Genomic DNA, 21,724 nt, shown 5'->3' with positions numbered 1-21,724 from the left:
CAAGCTCTCGCATGCGTTGGATATTTTCTGTTGAGATAGGTAAATTTTAAAGGCAACTAGAACTACCAAAACATACCTCGTGTTTCTTGACGTTGCCTTGCCTCTCTTGATAGCCGCTCCTGGCGAATTTTTGTGAGAGATGCAGTACTGGTGTGAATCTTCAATGATGAGTCGACTAGAGACATTGTAACCCGTGAGGAGGTTGACATGTTCTGCTTGCGGCGGCCCATGATGGTGGTAAAAAGGACAAGTGAGGAAGAGATTAAGCTACACACCTATATATCACGCCACATGTCAGTTCACACGAGGTAGCATGGCAGAGGATGGGCACAAGGATGGGCGCGAGGATGGGCACAAGGATGGACGCGAGGATGGGCACGAGGATGGGCACGAGGATGGGCATGAGCGCTGAGCGTTGAGCACTGAAGCTTTGCGAGGTGCGGGAGTGCCGTTGAGTGCCGTTGAGTGCCGTGGACGTCATCAGCCATAATGGTGATATGGATGACGCAAAAGGTGTGAAGAGAACGAGTAAAATGAGTGAAATATGGTGCTCATCGTGCACGACGATGAGCGTGAAGGGAATAGAAGTGTGGGAAATAGTGCGGACGTTGCGGGCGTAATTGCCTGGCCGAAGCGGTGTTGATTTTGCGGAGTCTAAAAGGCATGTGACCAGATTAGATGAGATCTTATCATATCTACCCTATTATCTATCTACCCTATAATCTATGGTACCGATCCCTCTGTAGTTCTACGAAGTCACTGTTGAGTGCTGCAGCTATTGCTGAAGTGCTGCAGCATAAGATTTCGCCCCTACTTAGTAACAGGTATGGTATGTCATGATCGTTACTAATATGTACCATATATGGTGTTACCCAGGTGGAATTACCCCACAACACCAAAAACATCGCCCATTTTGGGAATCTCCACAATATCAATTATTCCCACACCCTCCCCACCTCACTGCAGCTTCACCACTACACCACAATAGGTCCTCCCTTGTATTTAAGTAGTAGTTTGGTATATACATGTATAATATTATATAATAGACCGCTTTTTTTGTCTATTTGTGTGCCTGCTCCTCCTCCAGGGCCTTTTCAAAATAGGGTAGGGTACAGAACATTTTCGCACTTTTGCCCCTTTGATAGGGGTGTGTTCTATTATATTCAGAACATGTTTATGAGCATATATGAGTAGATTCCCATCTTTATTTGACCCTCTGAAGTGTCCTACATCAATAGATATAGCACATATGCAATAAAACACAGAATATGCTCCCATTTAATTATTTCTAGGTGAACAGACTTGTAAAAATGATTACCAACATCTATTCAACAATAGGAACAATGTATCAGGAGCCCAGGACCATAGGATAATCCCCTGTTGCATGGTGTGCCCCCCCTCTCCTGGTGGTTTGCCCCCTGTGAAAATTTTCCCTGTAGGACCGGACCTCAATTGAGGTAGGGGGTCTATTTTTATGTATATATTTAGTAGTTCTATCATATAGCTGACCCAGGACACACATAGGATCCTGCTACAGGAACAAAAACATAGAAAATCGCATTTTTGACACTTTTGATGTTTTTCAGTATCTTACACTTGCACAACTGACCAGGCCTGCTCATACATGATCAGTAGTACATTCACAAATATGTTTTATGCCAAGGATCAGCCCTATCTCATGTACAGGGGGTATTTCTACTGATAAGGAGCCTACATAGTGTTCAAGCCTGTGATAAGTGATCTAAAACCTGGGATATGTCCCATATATGCCCCTGATGATAGATTTAAAGTTTTAGAAAGATCCATTAAGGACTGACTGAATGGCAAGTAAAATCACATATGTGTGAAAAGTGACAATTGACATCTTTTCACACAAAGTTACATTTATATATGATACAGCTCAAACATTTCATTGAAAATATGTAGGATACAAGGTAGACTACTGAATGAACCTATACTACATACTGCCCTGAGGTTGAAGGGTGGTGGAAGGGATGTGGTGTATATCTGAGTTGACCTAGCATTACAGCCTTGTGCGAAACTAATGGCAGTGGCTAAATTTTCGCCACTTCCTCGACCAAAAAGGAAATCGATATAGCAAACGCGTCCTGGACGCTCAGGCTTGTAGTAGGCTTCTTGTACACATTGTTCAGGTGCTTTTTAGCTCTTACTACTACCCTTACCATGTATCATACCAACCTGTTTACCATGGCAAAAAGACCGAAACAATCCGCAGTCAAGCAAAAGCACACAATCAAGATTCCAGCAAGACCATGCAACATGGCAGCTGCGCCCATTGACGAGAGCGCTGACAATGAGCCACTGGAGTTTTCGAGTCCAGAATCACCTGCACCCGGGCCCTCTACGATTGGTGATGGAGACAGGGTCGGGCAGCTATCTAAGGCTGACTGGTTGGATGAAAAGCTGTTAGAAGATGGCGAGGAAGAACTCAATCAGTTGGAGGCTGAGCCCAGGCCTGAAGAAGACCACGACAGTGATCAGTCCATAGAATTCGCTGACATGGAATCCGTTGTTTCAGGTACTATATTGAAGCTCACCTTTTCTCGCAATCACTGAAAATCATGTCACTCACAGCCTCAGGTCCTGCATTTACGTTTGTCAACGTGGATTCAGCATCGTTCAGCAGTTCTCATAAGCGGAAGCGGGACTCGTCTGACCTTGCCTTAGCTGCCGCTGAACGTTCGTCGGGGCCATCCGCGAACAAATACAAAGACAATAAATTTGTACCGCAGGGCCGCCTCACTGATGAAGCCATCGATCGGATGCTGACTGGCAAGAAAAAGAAATTGTCTGCCAAAGGAAAGTCAACGAAGCCCAGTGTCACAGTGAGCGAGACCAGTGAAGATGAAGAGAGCAACGCACCACGAAGGTTTACTGTATATGTCCAAGTGTGGTGCGAGACTGCGCTGGTTGAAAAAAAATCAGCCAAGGGTGCCAAAGTATCAATTACAATTGTTTCTTGCGGCCCATTCAAAATGGATACGAGCCGCACCTTCCAATCATTCAAACACGACATTGCGAAGGTCTTGCCCTGCCGACTCACGATGCTCCCCGTCGCCAAGTTCGAATGGAAGTTCGAAAACCAGGCCCAGAGTGCTCCGTGCAAGAAGATAGCGGACGAAGCAGGTTATGACGCACTACTCGATGCTGTCAAGGCGAAGCGAGCCGCCGAAAACATAGTTGTGTGGTTATTCACCCCGAAACCTGCTAAAGACGAACAAGTGAGCATGCACGATATTTTGACTTCTTTAGGCTAACATAACACAAGGATTGGGATATGGGTGACCCAGATTATGTTGAGCGTCCATTCAACTTTGATGAAGAAGCTGGTGCTGCATCACGCACTACGAAGTCATTGATTGTATGTAACATTTTTTTACAGTGAATTTTGCTCTCAACTCTGACAAACACTCTGAAGGATGATATGTCTTCCAAACGAAGGAAGGCCGAGGCTGAACTTCATTCGCTATATCCAGTTGGTAGATACCTGCTTTTTCCCGACATGCGTGTTTGGCATGATGAGAGGATGAACACCTATTTCGAGTTGACTGAGATGCGAGTGAAGGTCTGGGCAAATTCCATTGTAGGTTTCTTATTTTTCATCAGCGCATGAAGCTAAATAAAACACAACGTTTTAGGCAGCAGGAAGAGCTGACACGTCGGCTCCTCCTACAACAAACCACTTCACTCAAAAGCTGAAGGTGCCACGTCCCCCTCCGGATGCCCCAATTTCGACATTTGGTGAATTCTATCATCATCGTCAACGGGAACAAACCCTCGCCAGCGAGGGTGCCGGCCAGGAACCAGTACCTCCTCAGCCTACCCATGGTCATGTTATTCCTCCTTGTATGCCTCCGCATCCACATGGACCATATGGTCCTCCGTTTCCAGGCCCGTCTCATATCCCTGGTCCTTCGCATCAATTTTTTCATCCATCCCAGTATATGCAACCACCATACGTCAGCGGATACCCATACCCGCTACCTTATTATCCAGCTGTGCAAGGTCATGGACAACCCCAAGTAATTGTACAACCTACTGGCGAGGTACCCTCCGCGTCGTCGTCTCCCAGTTTGACAACTTCCCACGGCATATCTCTGTCTGAGTTTTGTGCCAATTATCGTATTTCCGACAACGATCAATCGAAGCTCGCAAGACTTGAATACCAGCCAGGAAATCAAGCAGTTGAGTCACTCGATGACAAGGAATGGCGGGATGTGGGTCAATTTACGAAGCTCGGCCGGCAGGCCTTTCTTGATGCGCACAAGAAATTTTGCAAAGCGATAAAGTCAGGCACATGGGTAAAATAATTTTACATTTCTTGCGTCACTTGCAGACTTCTTGAACGTTCAAACAGCATTCATTCGCACCTAGTTTTCTCGCATAAAACATTCAAACCTGTACAATTACGAGCATTCTTGATCACCCTCTTGCAGACTTGGACATTTCAATTCGCAGCCAGTTTTATCACATAAAAACATTTGAACTTGTACAACTACGAGACTTTGATCACATGACAATGTACCCTGCATTCTTGAACCACCCGTATGCTTTCTCTGCTGTAATGCAACATGTTGCTTCGAGAAGGGCCTCGACCGGATCTTCAAGATGGCGCAACTGATGGCCGTGACGTCGAAGATAAGCTTTGACTGTCAAGTGTGATGTATCAGACACGGAGATAACATGATTTTTCATAACTTACAGGTACTGAATGACTCCTCGATTGGTGTCAAATCAGGCGAGTATGGAGGCAGGTAGAGTATCAAACAACCTATCCAAAGTTAGTCTCACAAAGGGAGAAACAGCGACAAAAACAAACCGGCACTTTCAACAAGGTCAACAAGGTCTTCACTATGATGGATCCTGCAGTTATCGAGAACGATAATGGAACGTTCTCCCGGGAAGGGACTCATGTGGGGAAGCTAGACAAAAAGTCGTGTGCTTGACTCAGCTCAACAGACGCAGAAATGAGACATGTTTACCACATCTTCAGCAATGAAGTCGTAGAATTCCCGTGAATTGAGAGAACCTTCAACCACGTGAGCTGCAATGTAGCCTTGCACAGTCATAGCGGCACACAACGAGTACCGATCCGATCCCCTTGAACAAAGACATCTGTGAGTTGTGCGCGATGTCCCCTTGGTGCTCGTCCATAGTGCCGCGCATATGTCCGGTCATTCTTGCTGGTTTCGTCGATGACGACAAATTCTGAGCCATCTCCGATGAAATCGTTTCGAAGACTTGCTTTGAATTCCTCTCGTCGGGCCTCGTCACGCTCGGAAGCAAGTTTTCGAAGGATCTTGCATGTGAGACCAGCTTCTTTGAGGTTGCGCGATAGGGTAGAGGTACTGACAACGATATCATGGCTGACTGCAAGCCAAGTGCAAACCTCGTCAAGGAAAAGATCGGAGTACACAGTGAACAGATCTTCAATGGCCATTAGCAGGGCTCGCGTGATTGTTCAAGTCCGTCCCGTGAGTGGAGAAGGGGGCTTTGTTGCAGTACCACACTCCTCAAAGATCCGTCGCCAGCGGTAGCAACTCCTCTCGCTGACACCAAATGCTTCACAGATGTCTGCCAATTCCCACCCATGATTCCACAGCCGAAGTGCGCAGTCTTTGAGATTGTTGCTGATCCTTCGGTTAACCATAGCATTTATGTGACAGGGCAAGCTAGCTGGTGTCGCCAATGTCGTCTAAAAAGTCTACAAATGCCTGTGAGCGTCCAGGACGCGTTTGCTATATCGATTTCCTTTTTGGTCGAGAAAGTGGCAAAAATTTAGCCACTGCCATTAGTTTCGCACAAGGCTGTAAAGTCCAACTACTGCCCAACTGACCATTTTCGATGTTTTGGGTCTTTGAACTTTCCCACACTCAATTTCTTATCTATTTCACTTCCTCAGAACTCAATTCTTGTTGGATCTTTCTGTACCATCAGGCCTATGATACTGAATATAGTTTAAATCTACTCCAGGAGTCTGATTATTACATTTCGATGTATTGAAAGTATGGGCTCCTTATCAGTAGAAATAGCAAGCATTCACACTAACTCAAACTCCTGGCCTATTTTGAGCTGATCCTTGTGACAAAAAGCAAATATATATACTATAATAATGATATATGAACAGGTTGTATTACTTATGCAAGAGTAAGATACTGAAAAACATCAAAAGTGTCAAAAATGCGATTTTCTATGTTTTTGTTCCTGTAGCAGGATCCTATGTGTGTCCTGGGTCAGCTATATGATAGAACTACTAAATATATACATAAAAATAGACCCCCTACCTCAATTGAGGTCCGGTCCTACAGGGAAAATTTTCACAGGGGGCAAACCACCAGGAGAGGGGGGGCACACCATGCAACAGGGGATTATCCTATGGTCCTGGGCTCCTGATACATTGTTCCTATTGTTGAATAGATGTTGGTAATCATTTTTACAAGTCTGTTCACCTAGAAATAATTAAATGGGAGCATATTCTGTGTTTTATTGCATATGTGCTATATCTATTGATGTAGGACACTTCAGAGGGTCAAATAAAGATGGGAATCTACTCATATATGCTCATAAACATGTTCTGAATATAATAGAACACACCCCTATCAAAGGGGCAAAAGTGCGAAAATGTTCTGTACCCTACCCTATTTTGAAAAGGCCCTGGAGGAGGAGCAGGCACACAAATAGACAAAAAAAGCGGTCTATTATATAATATTATACATGTATATACCAAACTACTACTTAAATACAAGGGAGGACCTATTGTGGTGTAGTGGTGAAGCTGCAGTGAGGTGGGGAGGGTGTGGGAATAATTGATATTGTGGAGATTCCCAAAATGGGCGATGTTTTTGGTGTTGTGGGGTAATTCCCACACTGTGGGGCTGAAAAATGCGAACATGTGATGTGTGGGAATAATGTGGAGCCTAACATGATGTGGTGACCAAAATAGGATGTGTCTTGCACAAAGTGGATACCCAAAGTGTACCTGATCATCACCAGCAGCATTATGCATGGTGGGAATCCATTATGCATAAGGGCTCACCCATCAAGGACTACAGACAGCCATGCATAACCATACAATTTCTTACCAGACATGGTTATGCATAATTTGGACAGTATAGCCTGAGGTACGACCAAACAATGGTGATGAACATATTAGGTGAATTACGTAAGGAGTCCTTGATGACAAAGAGAAAAGGAAATGTGAAAATAGAGGAGTATCGATGTTGAATACAACAAGTGTGCGTTGTTTAGATCCATACCGCTAACCGCTGGCAGGTGCATAGTCAACGCCACTCAACAAACTTGGTAAAATTCTTGCACCGATACACTTGGTACCGCTACGAGACCTTGCAGCATGGCTTCAAGAAAGGGACGGGGTCGGAACTGCTACTTCTTGTGTATGAATAAGGGGTATCATATAAACACCAGATTGTATGCGCGACAGAAAGTCCTTGCAATCACAGACTACATAAATTAGACATGAGCTGGGTTGGTCCTTGTACGTGTGTTCCGGTACCACACGTGAAGCCAGTGGACCCCAGCGTGAGCACAATCTGTCAATACGGACCTCGTGACCAATTGTCACGAGTTCCAAATACAAACCATTATTCTTTCCTTTCGACTATCAACATTAAGCGCCCGTTTCCAGCGTTAACTCCTAAATGCCCGACATATGCCCCAACCCTTAACCCTAAACCTATTGCTACTATAACCGAAATCCCAACTCCAGACTTAGACGCCCTTACATCACGTGACTCTCCTAGAACCTTCCAGAACTTCACAGAAGCAGCATCACTTCTCATGACGTCATAGTTCCTTTTCACATTATCACATCGTACGATTCCGTTTCTTATTTTATGATTGGCAAAGTAGTTAGAACTCAGTTTGTATCTCCTCTCGAATAGTTGTATAAAGTTAGGATGTTCTAGTCAGTAGTTCTTTAGTTCAAACCTTTCGTCTCTACATTGTGTAGCAGCCCAAACGTACCTGCTCAACCTCATCTCTTTTATCGTGATATCCTTTGTTTGAGTCCTAGTCTCTGCCCTAGCATTAAGTTGTTTAAGGGGTTGTAACACCAATAGGACCATTATAGTGATTAAAATTGGAACAGCAATCAAGTAGATCACCATAGAAGTGTTCCAGAGCAACACCACAGTAAACAATGTCATTCTGTCGAACAATGAGCCACCGACCCATGGAATGTAGCCAGAAACGCACCCCCAACTCAAAAATCCCAATGGCAGACTAAGCATAAGGGCAAGGCCCTCAAGGCCTAGCACAGAATGTGGTATTTCTTGCATGTAATAGGCCTGTGGACGTAAATAATACAGTCAAACCGTTATAAAACAAGAAGCTTACCACTTCTTCAGTGGTGCCTCGTAGACTGTCATTGATTTGTCCAACGAAGAATAGTGTGGATGTTAATGAGCCAATGGTAAAGATGGTAGACAGATATGTTAAACCGATCACGAGCGACTGGTCTGCGACAGATGGAACCGTGAGAAAGCTGATATTAACAGCAAGCATCACAGTAGACTGGGACATTATCGGTCGCATGACGATACGAAGCAAAAGTACAACTCACAAATAACGCATATTCGTTCCATTCAGTGGTGAGCCTATCGCGAAATTTGCTCCACCGCGGCCAGATGATATCTTCATCAACCCATATCCTATTAAAACTTCGCTTGTGAGCATGAGGCACACCGAACAGAAACACATTCATGACGCAAATCATGACGCGAAAAATGAACAGTCGTGGCTGGTTGTCAGATTTTCCATACAACGATTGGTTTATGTTAAGTCGGGCGCCTGGTTGTCCACAAAAATTCTTAAACTTGGCATTGCCTAGCAAAGTTATCGGGAAACGGCATTGCAGACCACAAGCTGGAGCTCACATAACATTTTCATCAACATAGGTGAAATCGACAAGCATGTCAGAAACACTCAACCGATTATCCGTGATTGTCTCACCTGCAATCCATGCAGAGTGCTCACATTCCTTATTAGCACTGTCTAAAAAAATCAACAACAACAACAACCCACACCAGGGAATGATTCACTCATGAGAGAATCAATAAGCCCGACCAGGCTAGTAACCTGGTCCACAGTGAAAGGTACTAGGGGTGTTTCCAAAAGGATATAGTCTACCGCAAGTCAATCTCATACGGCGTGAAACGCTTATTGGTCTTTACACACCTGCTTGAGCATGCATGACAAGTTCTTTGAGCTCCACGACAACATCTTCCGGAAGGAGGTGTTTGTTCGGGAATAGCTGGATGTGATTCCTGCCAACGTCATGATATGTGAATCACGGGACTGCGCAAAAAAAATCTGGATCAAGGTGTGAGTACATTTACTTCGATCAAATGAGAGAACATACGTACTTATGGTAGTCATACACACCAGTATTGTGAATATAATGCATACTCTGGGAGCGACACAATTCCAGGAGCTCGAAAGGAAAGTATTCCACTGAAAAAAAACTTACTGATGTGGCTCTTGCGCTCTACACCTCTAACTTCATTCATAAGGGAACGAGATTTGTGGTCTTCGGACCAGAAAATGACACGTCTTTCGTGGTCAGCAAAGTAGTAGCCCCACGATTCTCTGACATTCTTCCTCACAAGCTCCAACGCGAGCTCAACGGATGGATGCAAGAAGATGTCTGCATTGCGCGCTTCTTCGTATGCCTTTTCAACAGCTTTGCCTAATTTGACAGCAATTTCAGGATCTCAAACATTGGCATCAGTGAAAACTCTCTGGTGTGTAATTTGAGTAAAGACACATAGGAGCTGACGGTAGACGCACTTTATATGGGTGATAGAAGAACAAAGACCCTTCTGGGTGCGTGAGCGGCTCCCATCCTTCTACTGCAGCAAGCTCCCTACGGGCTCATTTTAATTTCATCACTGGCTCTCTCACCAACATGCTTACTCTGAACAGTCCAAAGGACCTTTCTCAACCAAGAATACCTCAAACTCATTTTTACTGTAAGTAATGGTTAGAACAGCAACTCACTCGAAATAAAATTTGCGTACACTCACACATTCTTCCTGTGTGGTTTGACCTGGTTTGGTACCATGGGAGTTAAAGTGATCTCAAACGTCTGTCCCGGCGCCGCGAGAAGCAGTGGTGTGGTTGTTGGAATGCGCAAGCACGCTCGCAGCCGAGGTGTAATGTCATTGCCCTTATTGTTTTCGTTTCGACATGTATGTTCCTGATATGCGCTCTTGTTCTGTCATATTTCTTTTGTCGTTTGTCTCACTTACTTATACGTTCAAACAAGAGCATTCGCGATTATATAGTTTACGCAGTTTTCACGTTAGAACCTCAGACATTTGCATTCATGCAACGACTGAGGTAAGGAACTCTTTTCGACTTGTATATTGACCTTACTAAATGCTACATACAGTATCTGTTCCTTACAGGTAAATATACCAAAAGACGTTTGCATTCACGCAACGACTGAGTATCTGTTCCTTACAGATCCGCGTGAATATTATTGTGTCATTCTTACAGGTTATGAGCCCACAGCTTTGAAGAACCTCAGAACGACCGTCTCACCTTTGATCAAATATTGCTTGCCACGATGGCCAAGGGTACAAATTGGGCCATTTTCTCGTTGCATTTTCAAGTCGCTGTCGAGGCCAAAGAGCTATGGAAGCACTTCGACAGGTCTTGCCCCCGTCCTCCATCGCCCATAACCACTGCAGAAACCACTGCTGTTGAGAAATGGCAAAAGAACGAGAACCTCGCGAAGCACCTACTCATGCAACGGATCCCCGACTCCACAGCTCTCCGCATTCGTGCCCTCGCAAACGTTGCGACAATGTGGGCTGAGATCGTTCGTGAGTATACAGAGAAAGGCGCGTATGCGCAAACAGATTTGCGCACCAAGTTTCTCGAATTGAAGTGTCCTGCTGGGCACGACGTGCGTCAGTTTCTGGACGACCTACGCGCGAAACGAGACGAACTGTCAGCAGTTGGCGTCGACATCGAAGAGAAAGACTATCGCTCTACCATCATTCAGTCCCTCCCCAACCATCTCGTGATCTTCGCGTCTGGGCAACTCGCAACTGCCAGACTCTACAGCACCACCAAGACAATCGACCCCGATATCCTCATATCCCTCATCATAGAGGAAAACCCTCGCGAACCACAAGGTCCAGTGGTGCTGACCAGGCCTTGGGAGTAACGGATCATGCCGCTAGAGGACGGGGGTGGTGGACGTTTCAGGGGACGTGGTTCGTCCTCTAACAGGCAAGGGAGGCCGCGTCCTCCGTGCTGGAATTGCGGATCGCGAGAACACTTTAAGGCAGCCTGCCCCAAGCCAGATAAATCAGCAGGACATTGCGCTGACACAACAAAAGGATCTGCTCACGCAGCAGCTGACGATGATGACGAAGACGATGGCGTATTCGTCGTTGAGCACGCCACAGACTGTGACTCTGTGTGCTCACTCCCTGCCCTTTTGTCCATAGAGACCTCCGACGATGACGCAAACGAACGACTAAATCATGTCGTTAGCGACGAGGATTGGTTTTCGGAGGTAGGAGAGGATGACTTACCCTCTTTTGACGATTGGGAGAGCCAGCCAGCATCTCCTATCAGTGGAAGCGTCACAGGCGCGATCGACAACATCGGTGAACCTCGCGGGGAGGAAGAATTTGCTGCCAAAGTCAGCACTGGGTGCGAGAACGGTACCGTCGTCGAACTCTACGATCCTGGCACCACGCGCCACATCTCACCATACCGAGAACATTTCGAGACCATGTCCCCCATCCCACCCAAACCGTTCGTTGCTGCTAACAAACAGCGCTTCAATGCTACAGGCATCGGTGAACTCGTCATCGAAGTTCCTAACGGGGTAGACGTCTCAAAGCTGCGGCTTACAGAGGTTCTTTACTCACCTGAGGTAGGGTACACCCTCGTGTCGATTGGCTGTTTGGACGACCTCGGATACTCCACTACCTTTGCGGATGGCACCTGTACCATCCACGATGCCTCTGAGAATGTCATTGGCACCATTCCCAAGGACGCTCGAGGGCTCTACCGTGTCGACCACGGACAAGACAGTGCGCACGCAGCAGATGAGACCATTACGGTCATGGAGCTACATCGGCGTATGGGTCACATAGCACCCAGCACCGCCAGGCGTCTAGCAGAACACGGCCTTGTAACCGGCATCAAGGTGGATATGACGTCGGGTGAACCAACCTTTTGCGAGTCGTGCGTCTACGCAAAGGCGACCCGCAAGCCTGTGGCGAAAGTGCGTGAGGGAGAACGTGCAGCTGAGTTTGGAGGGGAAGTACACTCCGACCTATGGGGCCCATCGCCTGTTCCTACCTTAGGAGGACGTCGTTATTACATCAGTTTCACCGACAACAAGACTCGACTCACCTATTTGCACCTCCTGAAGCAGAAGCACGAAGCTTTCCAGGCGTACAAGGATTTTGAGAGTTGGTGCAGCACCCAACAGAACGCTCGCATCAAGACCTTGCACTCTGATCGCGGTGGTGAATACCTAGGTAAAGAGTTCAGCACGCATCTCAAGGCCGCCGGTACTACGCACAAGCTTACCGTACATGACACTCCTCAACATAACGGAGTGGCCGAGCGATTGAACTGTACCTTACTTGAGAAGGTACGGGCCATGCTACACGAGAGTGGACTCCCTCGCTTCCTATGGGGCGAAGCTGTACGTCACGCCGTATGGTTGAAGAATAGGACACCTACCAAAGCTTTGGACGGTGCCACACCTCTTGAAGCAGCCACCGGGAGAAAGCCAGACTTGCGCAACGTTTGGCCATGGGGCTCTAGAGTTTGGGTGCGTACTGAGGGCGGAACCAAGCTTGGGGGGCATGTTGAGGAAGGACGATGGCTAGGGATAGATGACGCGAGTAGGAATGGACACAGGGTATATTGGCCCTCCAAACGGTCAGTGGCTGTTGAAAGGAATGTCTATTGGGACCCCACGGAGGTCACGACGACACCTCGCGAGGGGGAGGAAGAAGATCAGAGCCCAAACGCGATGATATCGTCGCCATCTTACTCACCTCCTGACCCTACCCCACCAGCCACCATCCCAAGAACTCCAACTGCCATTCCCCACTCCAAGATCCCCATCCCATCAGCTTCGCCGATCCTCGATATAGTCGCCAAGAGAGCTCGAAACCAAGTCGACGAGTCCTGGACATAATCGATGGAAGTGGTCCTGTCCCAAAAGGAGTTCAGCTCCCTACACCAGAAACCACAGCCGAAGAAAGGACTCACTTTGTTGGAGAGGAAGCAGCAGAACAACTCATGGCCATCCTGGAAGAAGAAGACGACGTCGCAGAACTCTCACTAGCGCTTGTTGAATTCACCGCAGAAGCTGAAGCGCTTGAACCCACTAGTCTTGCTGAGGCTAAACGACGTCCAGATTGGCCTTTGTGGGAAGGAGGAATTAGAGAAGAACTCACCACCCTTGCAACAGCCGGAACTTGGGAGTTAGTAGACCCTCCTGCTGGCGCCAACATAGTAGGGTTGAAATGGGTGTTTAGGGCCAAGAAAGATGTGGCCGGCAATATTGTTCGTCACAAGGCATGCCTCGTCGCCCAGGGGTTCTCGCAAGTCCCTGGAGTCGATTATTTCGATACTTACGCACCAGTTGCCAAACTGGCATCCATCCGAACCGTTCTAGCGTTGGCTGCACGATTAGACTTGGAGATACACCAGATCGATATCAAAGGTGCTTACCTAAACGGTGAGCTAACTGGAGATGAAGTCATTTACATGCGACAGCCACCGGGTTTTGCCTCACCGGAATTTCCCCATCGTGTTTGCCTTTTGTGTAAAACTCTATACAGCCTCAAACAAAGCGGCAGACGCTGGTACCAGAAGTTAGTGGAAATCCTCGTGGAGAAGTTAGGGTTCACGCAGTGTGAGGTGGATCAAGCTGTTTTCTTCAAGAAGCCGAAGACTGGTGAGCGCATCATCATCGTTGTCCACGTTGACGATTGTACTCTCGCTGCATCATCTCTGGACCTTATCGCCCAGTTGAAGAACGACATCCGTGCCCACGTCGAGATCACTGATCTAGGCGAGCTGCACTGGCTCCTTGGGATAGAATTAACCAGGAATCGCGACCACCGTACCATCTCCCTTTCCCAGCTATCCTATATCGACTCTATCGTTCGTCGTTTCGGCCTTGAGGACCTCAAACCAGTGTCCTGTCCAATGGAACCGCACATCAAGTTGCACTCAGACCAATCACCATCGACTGGAGCAGAGTACGCCGCTATGCGGCACATACCATATAGAGAAGCAGTAGGATCTCTCATGTACACATCCCTTGGGACTCGCCCCGACATCTCATACGCGGTAACGACCGTATCCTGTTTTTCCCAAAACCCTGGACAATCTCATTGGGACGCCGTTCGCCGTATCTACAGGTACTTGGTTGGAACCAAGGATTTACGCCTAACGTATGGAGGAGTAGAGAGCATGCTCACTGGTTTTGCCAATGCAGATGGAAGTATGGCGGAAGACCGCTGCGCAGTCTCTGGATACACCTTCTTGATAGATGGCGGCGCTGTATCTTGGTCGTCGAAACGTCAAGAGATTGTTTCGCTTTCAACAACTGAAAGCGAGTATGTGGCCGCTACTCACGCTGCAAAGGAAGCCTTATGGCTACGCTCACTCATTGGAGACCTTTTCGACCCCATCACTGAACCAACTACCCTCTTCTCTGACAATCAGTCTGCTATTGCCCTTACAAAGGATCACCAATACCACGCACGCACCAAGCACATCGACGTGTGCTTTCATTTCATTCGCTGGGTAATCGAGGACGGGAAACTACGCTTAATCTTCTGTCCTATGGGAGACATGATAGCTGATACCCTTACGAAGGCTCTCCCCTCTCCCAAAGTTAAACACTTCGCCTCCCAACTCGGACTACGCGCGGCTTGAGGGGGAGTGTTGGAATACGCAAGCACGCTCGCAGCCGAGGTGTAACGTCATCGCCCTTATTGTTTTCGTTTCGACATGTATGTTCCTGATATGCGCTCTTGTTCTGTCATATTTCTTTTGTCGTTTGTCTCACTTACTTATACGTTCAAACAAGAGCATTCGCGATTATATAGTTTACGCAGTTTTCACGTTAGAACCTCAGACATTTGCATTCACGCAACGACTGAGGTAAGGAACTCTTTTCGACTCGTATATTTACCTTACTAAATGCTACGTACAGTATCTGTTCCTTACAGGTAAATATACCAAAAGACGTTTGCATTCACGCAACGACTGAGTATCTGTTCCTTACAGATCCGCGTGAATATTATTGTGTCATTCTTACAGTGGTGACACCTACTTCAGTGATGCTGAGATCGATGATAGATCTCGGCATCAATGGTGCAAAAGAGTTCGGGGGAGAGTCTGTACTGAAAGCTGCATCATTCAACCCTCCATACAGACTGGGAGTTGGCATCTGAATATTCTGAATGTTCATTCCAGGCTGGGACCCTTGGCTGTGTAGACTCTGTAGAGGTGCCTCAAGCAACGGTACTGCGAGGCTCACAGGAGGCCTCGGCTCGAATTGGTTGGTCGCTGGCTGAGAGCTCATTGCTAAACCGGGCAGTTCTTGAAAATCCCCCTCCTTTCCATTCACGACAGATTGACAGTGTTGAATCAGTCGTAGGATGACAGAGAGGAGATTCCTGTACGACCGAAATGTGATTGTCTTGACAATGTGCCTCAGCCAGGAGATGAACATGCGAATGTGTTTTCCGCGAATGATCATCATGGGCCGAGCACAAAAACTAGAGAAATTTTTTTGCTGGTGGGTGAACTTGAAGAACGATAAGAAGGGGTCCAATGAACGGTATGTTACACGCGTTGATTGGGCGGCAACAGAATCGCTCTGAATGTCAAGATTGTCTTGACATGATTCCCATAGCTGCCAATTGTTGTGTTGGGATCAACTAAAGAGGTGTTTTGTCACCGACTCTAGTGGTAGGCCTAGAATTGAACGTGTTTGTCACTGAGATCCTGAATATTGTGGAGCGAAAAGTAAGTGAAGTAAGAGTGGATTGAATGCCAGAACATACTTGAGTGCGGTGTGATCTGCAGCTGTTAGCATTCCAAAATAGATCGGCTCTCTATCTTTCAGGAAGTGTATCGTTACCAAAACGTTACTTACATTTTATTCAGTGAAGGTTGGACCCCGAAAACTGTGTCGGAGAAAAGGTACCTGTCTTATTGCTTCAAGGGAGATCATCCGGTCCTCAGCAAAATAACGCTGTCATCTCATCGACATCCATAGTTCAAAAACATTCCAAGCATTTTCTAAGGCGGTGGCCCCCGGACATACACGAGGCTCCCGTGACCCGGGATGAGCTTCGTAATTTTACAGTGTGTTGCAAATGACTTTAGAATGCACGAGAATTTTTTTGCGAGCTCGGTGTTTGTAAAATAGTTCGTAATAGCCAAATGCGGGACTTTCTGTCACATCAACGACTCGAAAATATTGTCTCCTCCACCTCAGGGTGTATCAATTGCACTCTGACACTCGTATCTTCAATCTGAACTTAACGGCACTCCCTCTGTCAATACTGTCAATACTAAATAATTATAATATATGGCCTTGTCCGCAACGATTTTGTGTAACTCTGGCCATACTCGCGTGATTTTGCAAAACATTGAGCTAGTTTTCTAAGAAAATTCCAACAGTTTTCCATTGTTCATATTCTGGCGCATTCTGAATTGAATTCAGGAGTGATCAGAGATGCTAAATATTAAATATTTTAATCTGTTCGCGCATCGGCTCTAGTCTGAATCTACATACTTAGGGAAAATCACACTTTTCTGCGCGGTAACTCTCCGCTGGACTCAACACGTCAATTTTGAAAGAAAAAACCAGCGGGTCTTGTACTTTCAATATCAGGCTATCTATCCGTCAAGAAATTATATTTTTATGTGGATGTGTTGTAGAGATACAGATGTTTTAAAATGTGCAAACTCTAGTTGATCATCAGATAATCTAGCCTGGCTGGCAGTGGCGTGAAAACCGGAATGATTGACCAAGTGTGACACAAGTCACACGTCAAAACAAAGGAACAAACACAATTTTGAAAACGAGATTCTAAAGTCATTTGCAACACACTGTAGCTTGACACAGCTTGAGTCGTTAAGTTCTTAGCACCGCCACGAGACCTCACGAGACCCGGCAACATGGCATCAAGAAAGAGACGGAGCTGGAACTGCTTAGTTCTTGTGTGTGGCTATTCAGGAGGTAAGAGGTATCATATAAATGAGCCAAAACACTATATACTAATTGTACACGTTACACTACAGACAAATTTAAAAACGCTTCGCCCTGTCAGAAAGTCCCTGCAATCGTGGACTACATAAATTAGACATGAGACGGGGTGGCGACCGTACGTGATGCTTGTTCTATGATCCCTAACTTGCATAAATAAGTACGGCGACGAAATTTGGAACCAAAAGAAACCTTTCCCGCTGCTCACATAGCACCTCACCGAGAGTACCCCAGTGGTAATAACCTCGAGCATTTCCCGTCCTACACGCTGCTGCTAGTTGGCACATGTACGCGCTCTTGGAAAACAATTGAAGTCATGGCGGTTGCTGCGTCAGAGTCGGCCACGAGGTTGGCGTTATATCCTCGAATGCTAAGGATCAAGCGTGGTCCTAGCACAAACATCTGCACAATCAGGAAAATTTGCATTAAGCCATAATACATCTGGGCTTCCAGGGAATATGGGTTCTGTAGAAATGATGAACTGATACATCAGATGTCAATGACAGAATGGCATACCGCTAATAACATTGGAGACAAGTCAGCGCCGATCTCGAAGCAAGAAACAGCCAGAAAACTAAGAGGTGCAGACCTTCAGTGGAAGGAGACCGCGTTGGCATTGTGAGCTCACCTCGCAAAGTAAACCACGTGAGACCTCATCAACACCGTGAAACAATCTCCGACAATCCCTCCTGCCGACTGTCGTCGCAATTCATGGAAGTGTTTTACAGCAATCCAGATTGCGAGACAAAGTGCGAGGATCTCCCATACAGTGCCGAGTATCCAAGTAATGGGAGGCAGCAGTTGGAGATTTCCTTCAAAATTGTCCTGACTATTGCACAGATAGATGCCGGAGAGAATGAGCTCCTCTGGCATTCATCAATGAGCCTGGTGCACACGAGTCTGTCATCCATAATAAAGCTTACCCGCCGAAATCACCATTGATGTTATGACCCTGATCACTCCGTTGGTGACATTGGCAGTCAGGTAGACTACAACGAGAAGTATCAGCACCTTTCTGGATCGTTGATACATGGCGTGTAACCGAGTGAGTATGATGACTTGAGCAATGTTCTGTCAGGTCAATATCACTGACACATTGCAAATATGTAGCTCACCGCCCAGCATTGCATTCACGACGAATTCCATCCAATCTTGTGTGATAAACATAATCAGGCCTGGCAAATACAGGTGGTAATCAGCCTCGGAGGATCACAAATTTAAAAGAAACTCGCAGCTATGACAGTCATTATGTTGCACCAGCTGGTCATGAATCAGACTCACCCCTGCATTGGAGTGCAGTGGGTTAAGATGGGAATGGCGAGCATTGGTTCAGGATACGCACTGAATCTGTCAGCGATATTGTCGACATGCTCCCTGTAAGCCACCGGTGAGAAGACATAACACGGTGAACCGGATAAAAATACGGCGTATATCAGGAGACATACCTATCATCTGGCCGCTGATTGTGGGGGATCGTTGATTAGTGCAATGGCAATTGCTCAGAATTCCAAACATACATAGCGAAAAAGATTCCAAGATAGCGGACCTAAAATATTTTCAAGTCAGTCCGACTTGCAGAGCACACTTACAATACAAGCTACGTACACTCAGATACAGAGCGGTCATGAGTGACCAGCGTTGCCTCTAAAGAAAATTTATTGCATTTTCATTGGTTTCTTATGATATGTGACTCTGCTCACCCAGACGAGTTCAATCTATATAAACCATGAGTGAGATGGATGCTCCGACAATGGCATCAACCTACCTCCTGTCCAAAAGTCAGGGCTGCAGAAACCATAAGAACATAAGCCATTCTTGAAAACAATCTTGCTCACCCCAATCGTACATGACCCCAGCAGAGGCGGCAACTGAGAAACGTTAGATCGAGTATCGCTGTTGTTGTCCGACTGGCTCTCCACGAACCATAAAAATAGCTGGAAATACGGTACGCATTAATGGCCGGCCAGAAACTGGGATCATTTGAGACTAGAGTCATAATGCTAGAGGATGCGTGTGAGGAAGCAGCGAACTTGGTGGACGTATAGGGGTGATGTTCATGGATTATGTACCACCGCCCAGCAACGAAACGGGCATCATGAGGCGATGCCCGTTCCTGCATTGAATGACAGAAGAAAGTTATTTTGGATGAGATCAAGTAGAAAGGAATGATCCAGAGTCTCTTGATTGATTGATGTCGGTTGTAAAGCTGCAAAGGCGTCTGCAGGACGCCTGTAATGTTTTTGAACGCCATATAAGATCTCGCTTCTATTCTGTTACAAATCTATCAATTTTAGTTTTACAAATCTCAACACATGACGTTTGTTCTCGTCTTCAACATCACTCGCCTTATGCACAACTTCTGGCTATCTGCCTCGGGTCGTCGTACCATCAGGATCTATAAGGATATTGACAGACAGCAATGCACTGCACTCATCAGGAAAAATCCGAAATCGCGCAAGCCCCTGTGACTGAGTCGGAGGCTACGAACCTAATCACACAGGCCACTATGCACTGCGATATCGATATACAGAGAAGATTCTAGCTAAAGAGAGCTACATCTTGAACACGATTCATGTGCTAGCACGAAAGCGCAAATCATTGAGTTATATTTATATTTGATGAACAATAAGATACGTACATGAATTTGGCGTGTTCTAGCCCATCCAGCATCCAGTTCAAGCACAAAACAAGTGTAATGATTTTCGATGGACATTTTCTCCGCCTCGCTGGACCGGGCCTAGCTCCTTCGAGGTTTAACAAATGCCACACTCTGTCGGCGTGGCGCCACAAAGTCAGACGTGAAGAATGTCAAAACGAAGCCAAGTAACTAACTCACATGCCTAAACCACCTGCTAGCACCCACCTAAAGAATACCCCTCAATAATTAGCCTCCGCACTCCTCGTCCTCAGCATCTGTTGCATAATACGTACCTTTGCTCTCTGGTTCGATGACCGGATTATCATATCACAAGCATGTGGAAAAATGGTAAGCGTGGAATCTGACGCAGAACACACTAGAACCGATGCATAGCGCAATTGATGATCAATACCAATTGATCTGGAAGTTGATAATAAGGTGATTGATATCCTGTGAATGGTGCCGACGCCCATCCCTAGCTTGATAGGGGAACAAATCCCATCCTCACGACATTGTGCATCTCACGCTCAGGTCTCTACGCTTGCTGCATGGGGGGGATTCCTGTCCGGTGGCATTCGAGCTGGACGCTACTGAGACTGACGAGCTGGGTCCAACAGGCCGTGGATTCGAACTTGATTTGAACTAGTGCTTGGTCTTTGCAAGCTGCAGCGCCACAATTGCAATGATATCGGTTGAAGTTGTAGACGACAGCACACTGTTTATGACTCGTGAGACTAGCCCACCCAAATTCAAACTCAGTCACCAGTTCTCTCTTCGACGACTTCTCACTGCAACTTGAGAGCGCTGTGCACCACCACAATTGCACATAAGTCGTGAAAGGCCACATCCGTGGCAGTGCCCGCTACCCTTGTCTTTTTTGTGGGGCACGTGCTCGTCATTTGAAACCATTAATGCATTCAAAATTCATGGTGTTACAATGATTACAGAAGAATGACACTTCACTAAGCCTATCTTCAGATCCTTCAAGCCTGTCTTCATGCTTCGCTTCCGCGAGGCAATTTCACGCACTCTGGAAGAGCAGATCTGGGGGCTGTTCGATACTTCTGCTCTGGCATTCGATATTGGGCGTCCGTCACATCGACAACGGTTTGGTACGTCTGTCTTGAGAACTTGAATAACAAGCGCAAACTGATGTTCCGTCACAAGGTCATCAACACGGGCGACATGATGACTTTCCTCACAAATGGATACTACAAGCCCACGATCCACCGCGTCATCCAGCCACCCGAGGACCAACACCACTACGATCGTTTGGGTGCATACTATTTTGCGATGCCGGACAATGACGTTCGTTTGTTGCCGTGTGCTGAGAGCCCGGTGTTGCAGCGCGTTGGAATTGAGCGGCAGTGCGCTAATGAGGATACTCCGTCGTGCGAGACCTAGAGGAAGGGAAGGACGACGTCGTATGGGAGGTCTGATCTTAAGAAGGGAGCGGAACATAATGTCAAGGAAGAGGTCATCGAGGGTATTGTGGTGAAGCATTATAACTGAAGCAACGACTGTTTATTGTCTATGTATGTATTATTATGATTGGCTGACTTGTTGTATGATTTGAGCAAAATTGGATACTGGTGGTTGCACGGTTGTGTGCAGTAGTTGGATATCATGGCATTCCTCGTCAAAGGTAGTCAGATGGTGTGACCTGAAACATGATCATTGATTAAACTAAACAGCGACCGACTTCTCGTAGCAACCAGTTACTGTTGTAGGCGATAAAAATTCACTGCTATCATCGTCGCCCAGCA

At 46.5% G+C, this 21,724-nt stretch overlaps 5 protein-coding genes across 5 annotated transcripts; 2 read left to right on the top strand and 3 right to left on the bottom strand.

The window, feature by feature from the left end:
* Positions 1-2,023: 2,023 nt before the first annotated feature.
* On the top strand, positions 2,024-4,331 carry DEU56DRAFT_962190 (uncharacterized protein; the record flags this gene model as incomplete). Its single annotated transcript, XM_041359356.1, has 5 exons — positions 2,024-2,539; positions 2,596-3,242; positions 3,290-3,382; positions 3,440-3,604; positions 3,660-4,331. The coding sequence occupies exons 1-5, from the start codon at positions 2,185-2,187 to the stop codon at positions 4,329-4,331; spliced, it is 1,932 nt and encodes a 643-aa protein (XP_041212845.1). The 5' UTR covers positions 2,024-2,184.
* A 477-nt stretch (positions 4,332-4,808) lies between these two features.
* DEU56DRAFT_869105 (uncharacterized protein) lies at positions 4,809-5,671 on the bottom strand (the record flags this gene model as incomplete). The annotated part of the gene is made up of 4 exons (XM_041355532.1): positions 4,809-4,943; positions 5,004-5,077; positions 5,110-5,469; positions 5,527-5,671. The coding sequence occupies 4 exons, from the start codon at positions 5,669-5,671 to the stop codon at positions 4,809-4,811; spliced, it is 714 nt and encodes a 237-aa protein (XP_041212844.1).
* A 2,261-nt stretch (positions 5,672-7,932) lies between these two features.
* On the bottom strand, positions 7,933-10,102 carry DEU56DRAFT_908400 (uncharacterized protein; the record flags this gene model as incomplete). Its single annotated transcript, XM_041356996.1, has 13 exons — positions 7,933-7,942; positions 8,005-8,187; positions 8,236-8,327; positions 8,377-8,553; positions 8,603-8,690; positions 8,916-9,033; positions 9,081-9,164; positions 9,217-9,305; positions 9,424-9,448; positions 9,509-9,751; positions 9,804-9,904; positions 9,955-10,008; positions 10,065-10,102. The coding sequence occupies 13 exons, from the start codon at positions 10,100-10,102 to the stop codon at positions 7,933-7,935; spliced, it is 1,302 nt and encodes a 433-aa protein (XP_041212843.1).
* A 10,189-nt stretch (positions 10,103-20,291) lies between these two features.
* DEU56DRAFT_778523 (uncharacterized protein) lies at positions 20,292-21,189 on the bottom strand. Its single transcript, XM_041351821.1, has 3 exons — positions 21,126-21,189; positions 20,723-21,070; positions 20,292-20,674 (listed from the first exon to the last, which is right to left on the bottom strand). Exons 2-3 carry the CDS (start codon positions 20,803-20,805, stop codon positions 20,494-20,496), a joined length of 264 nt encoding a protein of 87 aa, XP_041212842.1. The 5' UTR covers positions 20,806-21,070; positions 21,126-21,189; the 3' UTR covers positions 20,292-20,493.
* Positions 21,047-21,296, top strand: DEU56DRAFT_778521 (uncharacterized protein; the record flags this gene model as incomplete). The annotated part of the gene is made up of 2 exons (XM_041351820.1): positions 21,047-21,070; positions 21,126-21,296. Coding segments are annotated over 2 exons (164 nt in total), but the record flags the coding sequence as incomplete, so codon positions are not given.
* Between the last annotated feature and the right edge of the window lie 428 nt (positions 21,297-21,724).

This window comes from Suillus clintonianus (genome assembly GCF_016758775.1).
Source record: "Suillus clintonianus strain FC179 chromosome Unknown DEU56scaffold_9, whole genome shotgun sequence".
Classification (NCBI taxonomy): Eukaryota; Fungi; Basidiomycota; class Agaricomycetes; order Boletales; family Suillaceae; genus Suillus; species Suillus clintonianus.
This window is presented reverse-complemented; position numbering and strand designations above follow the sequence as displayed.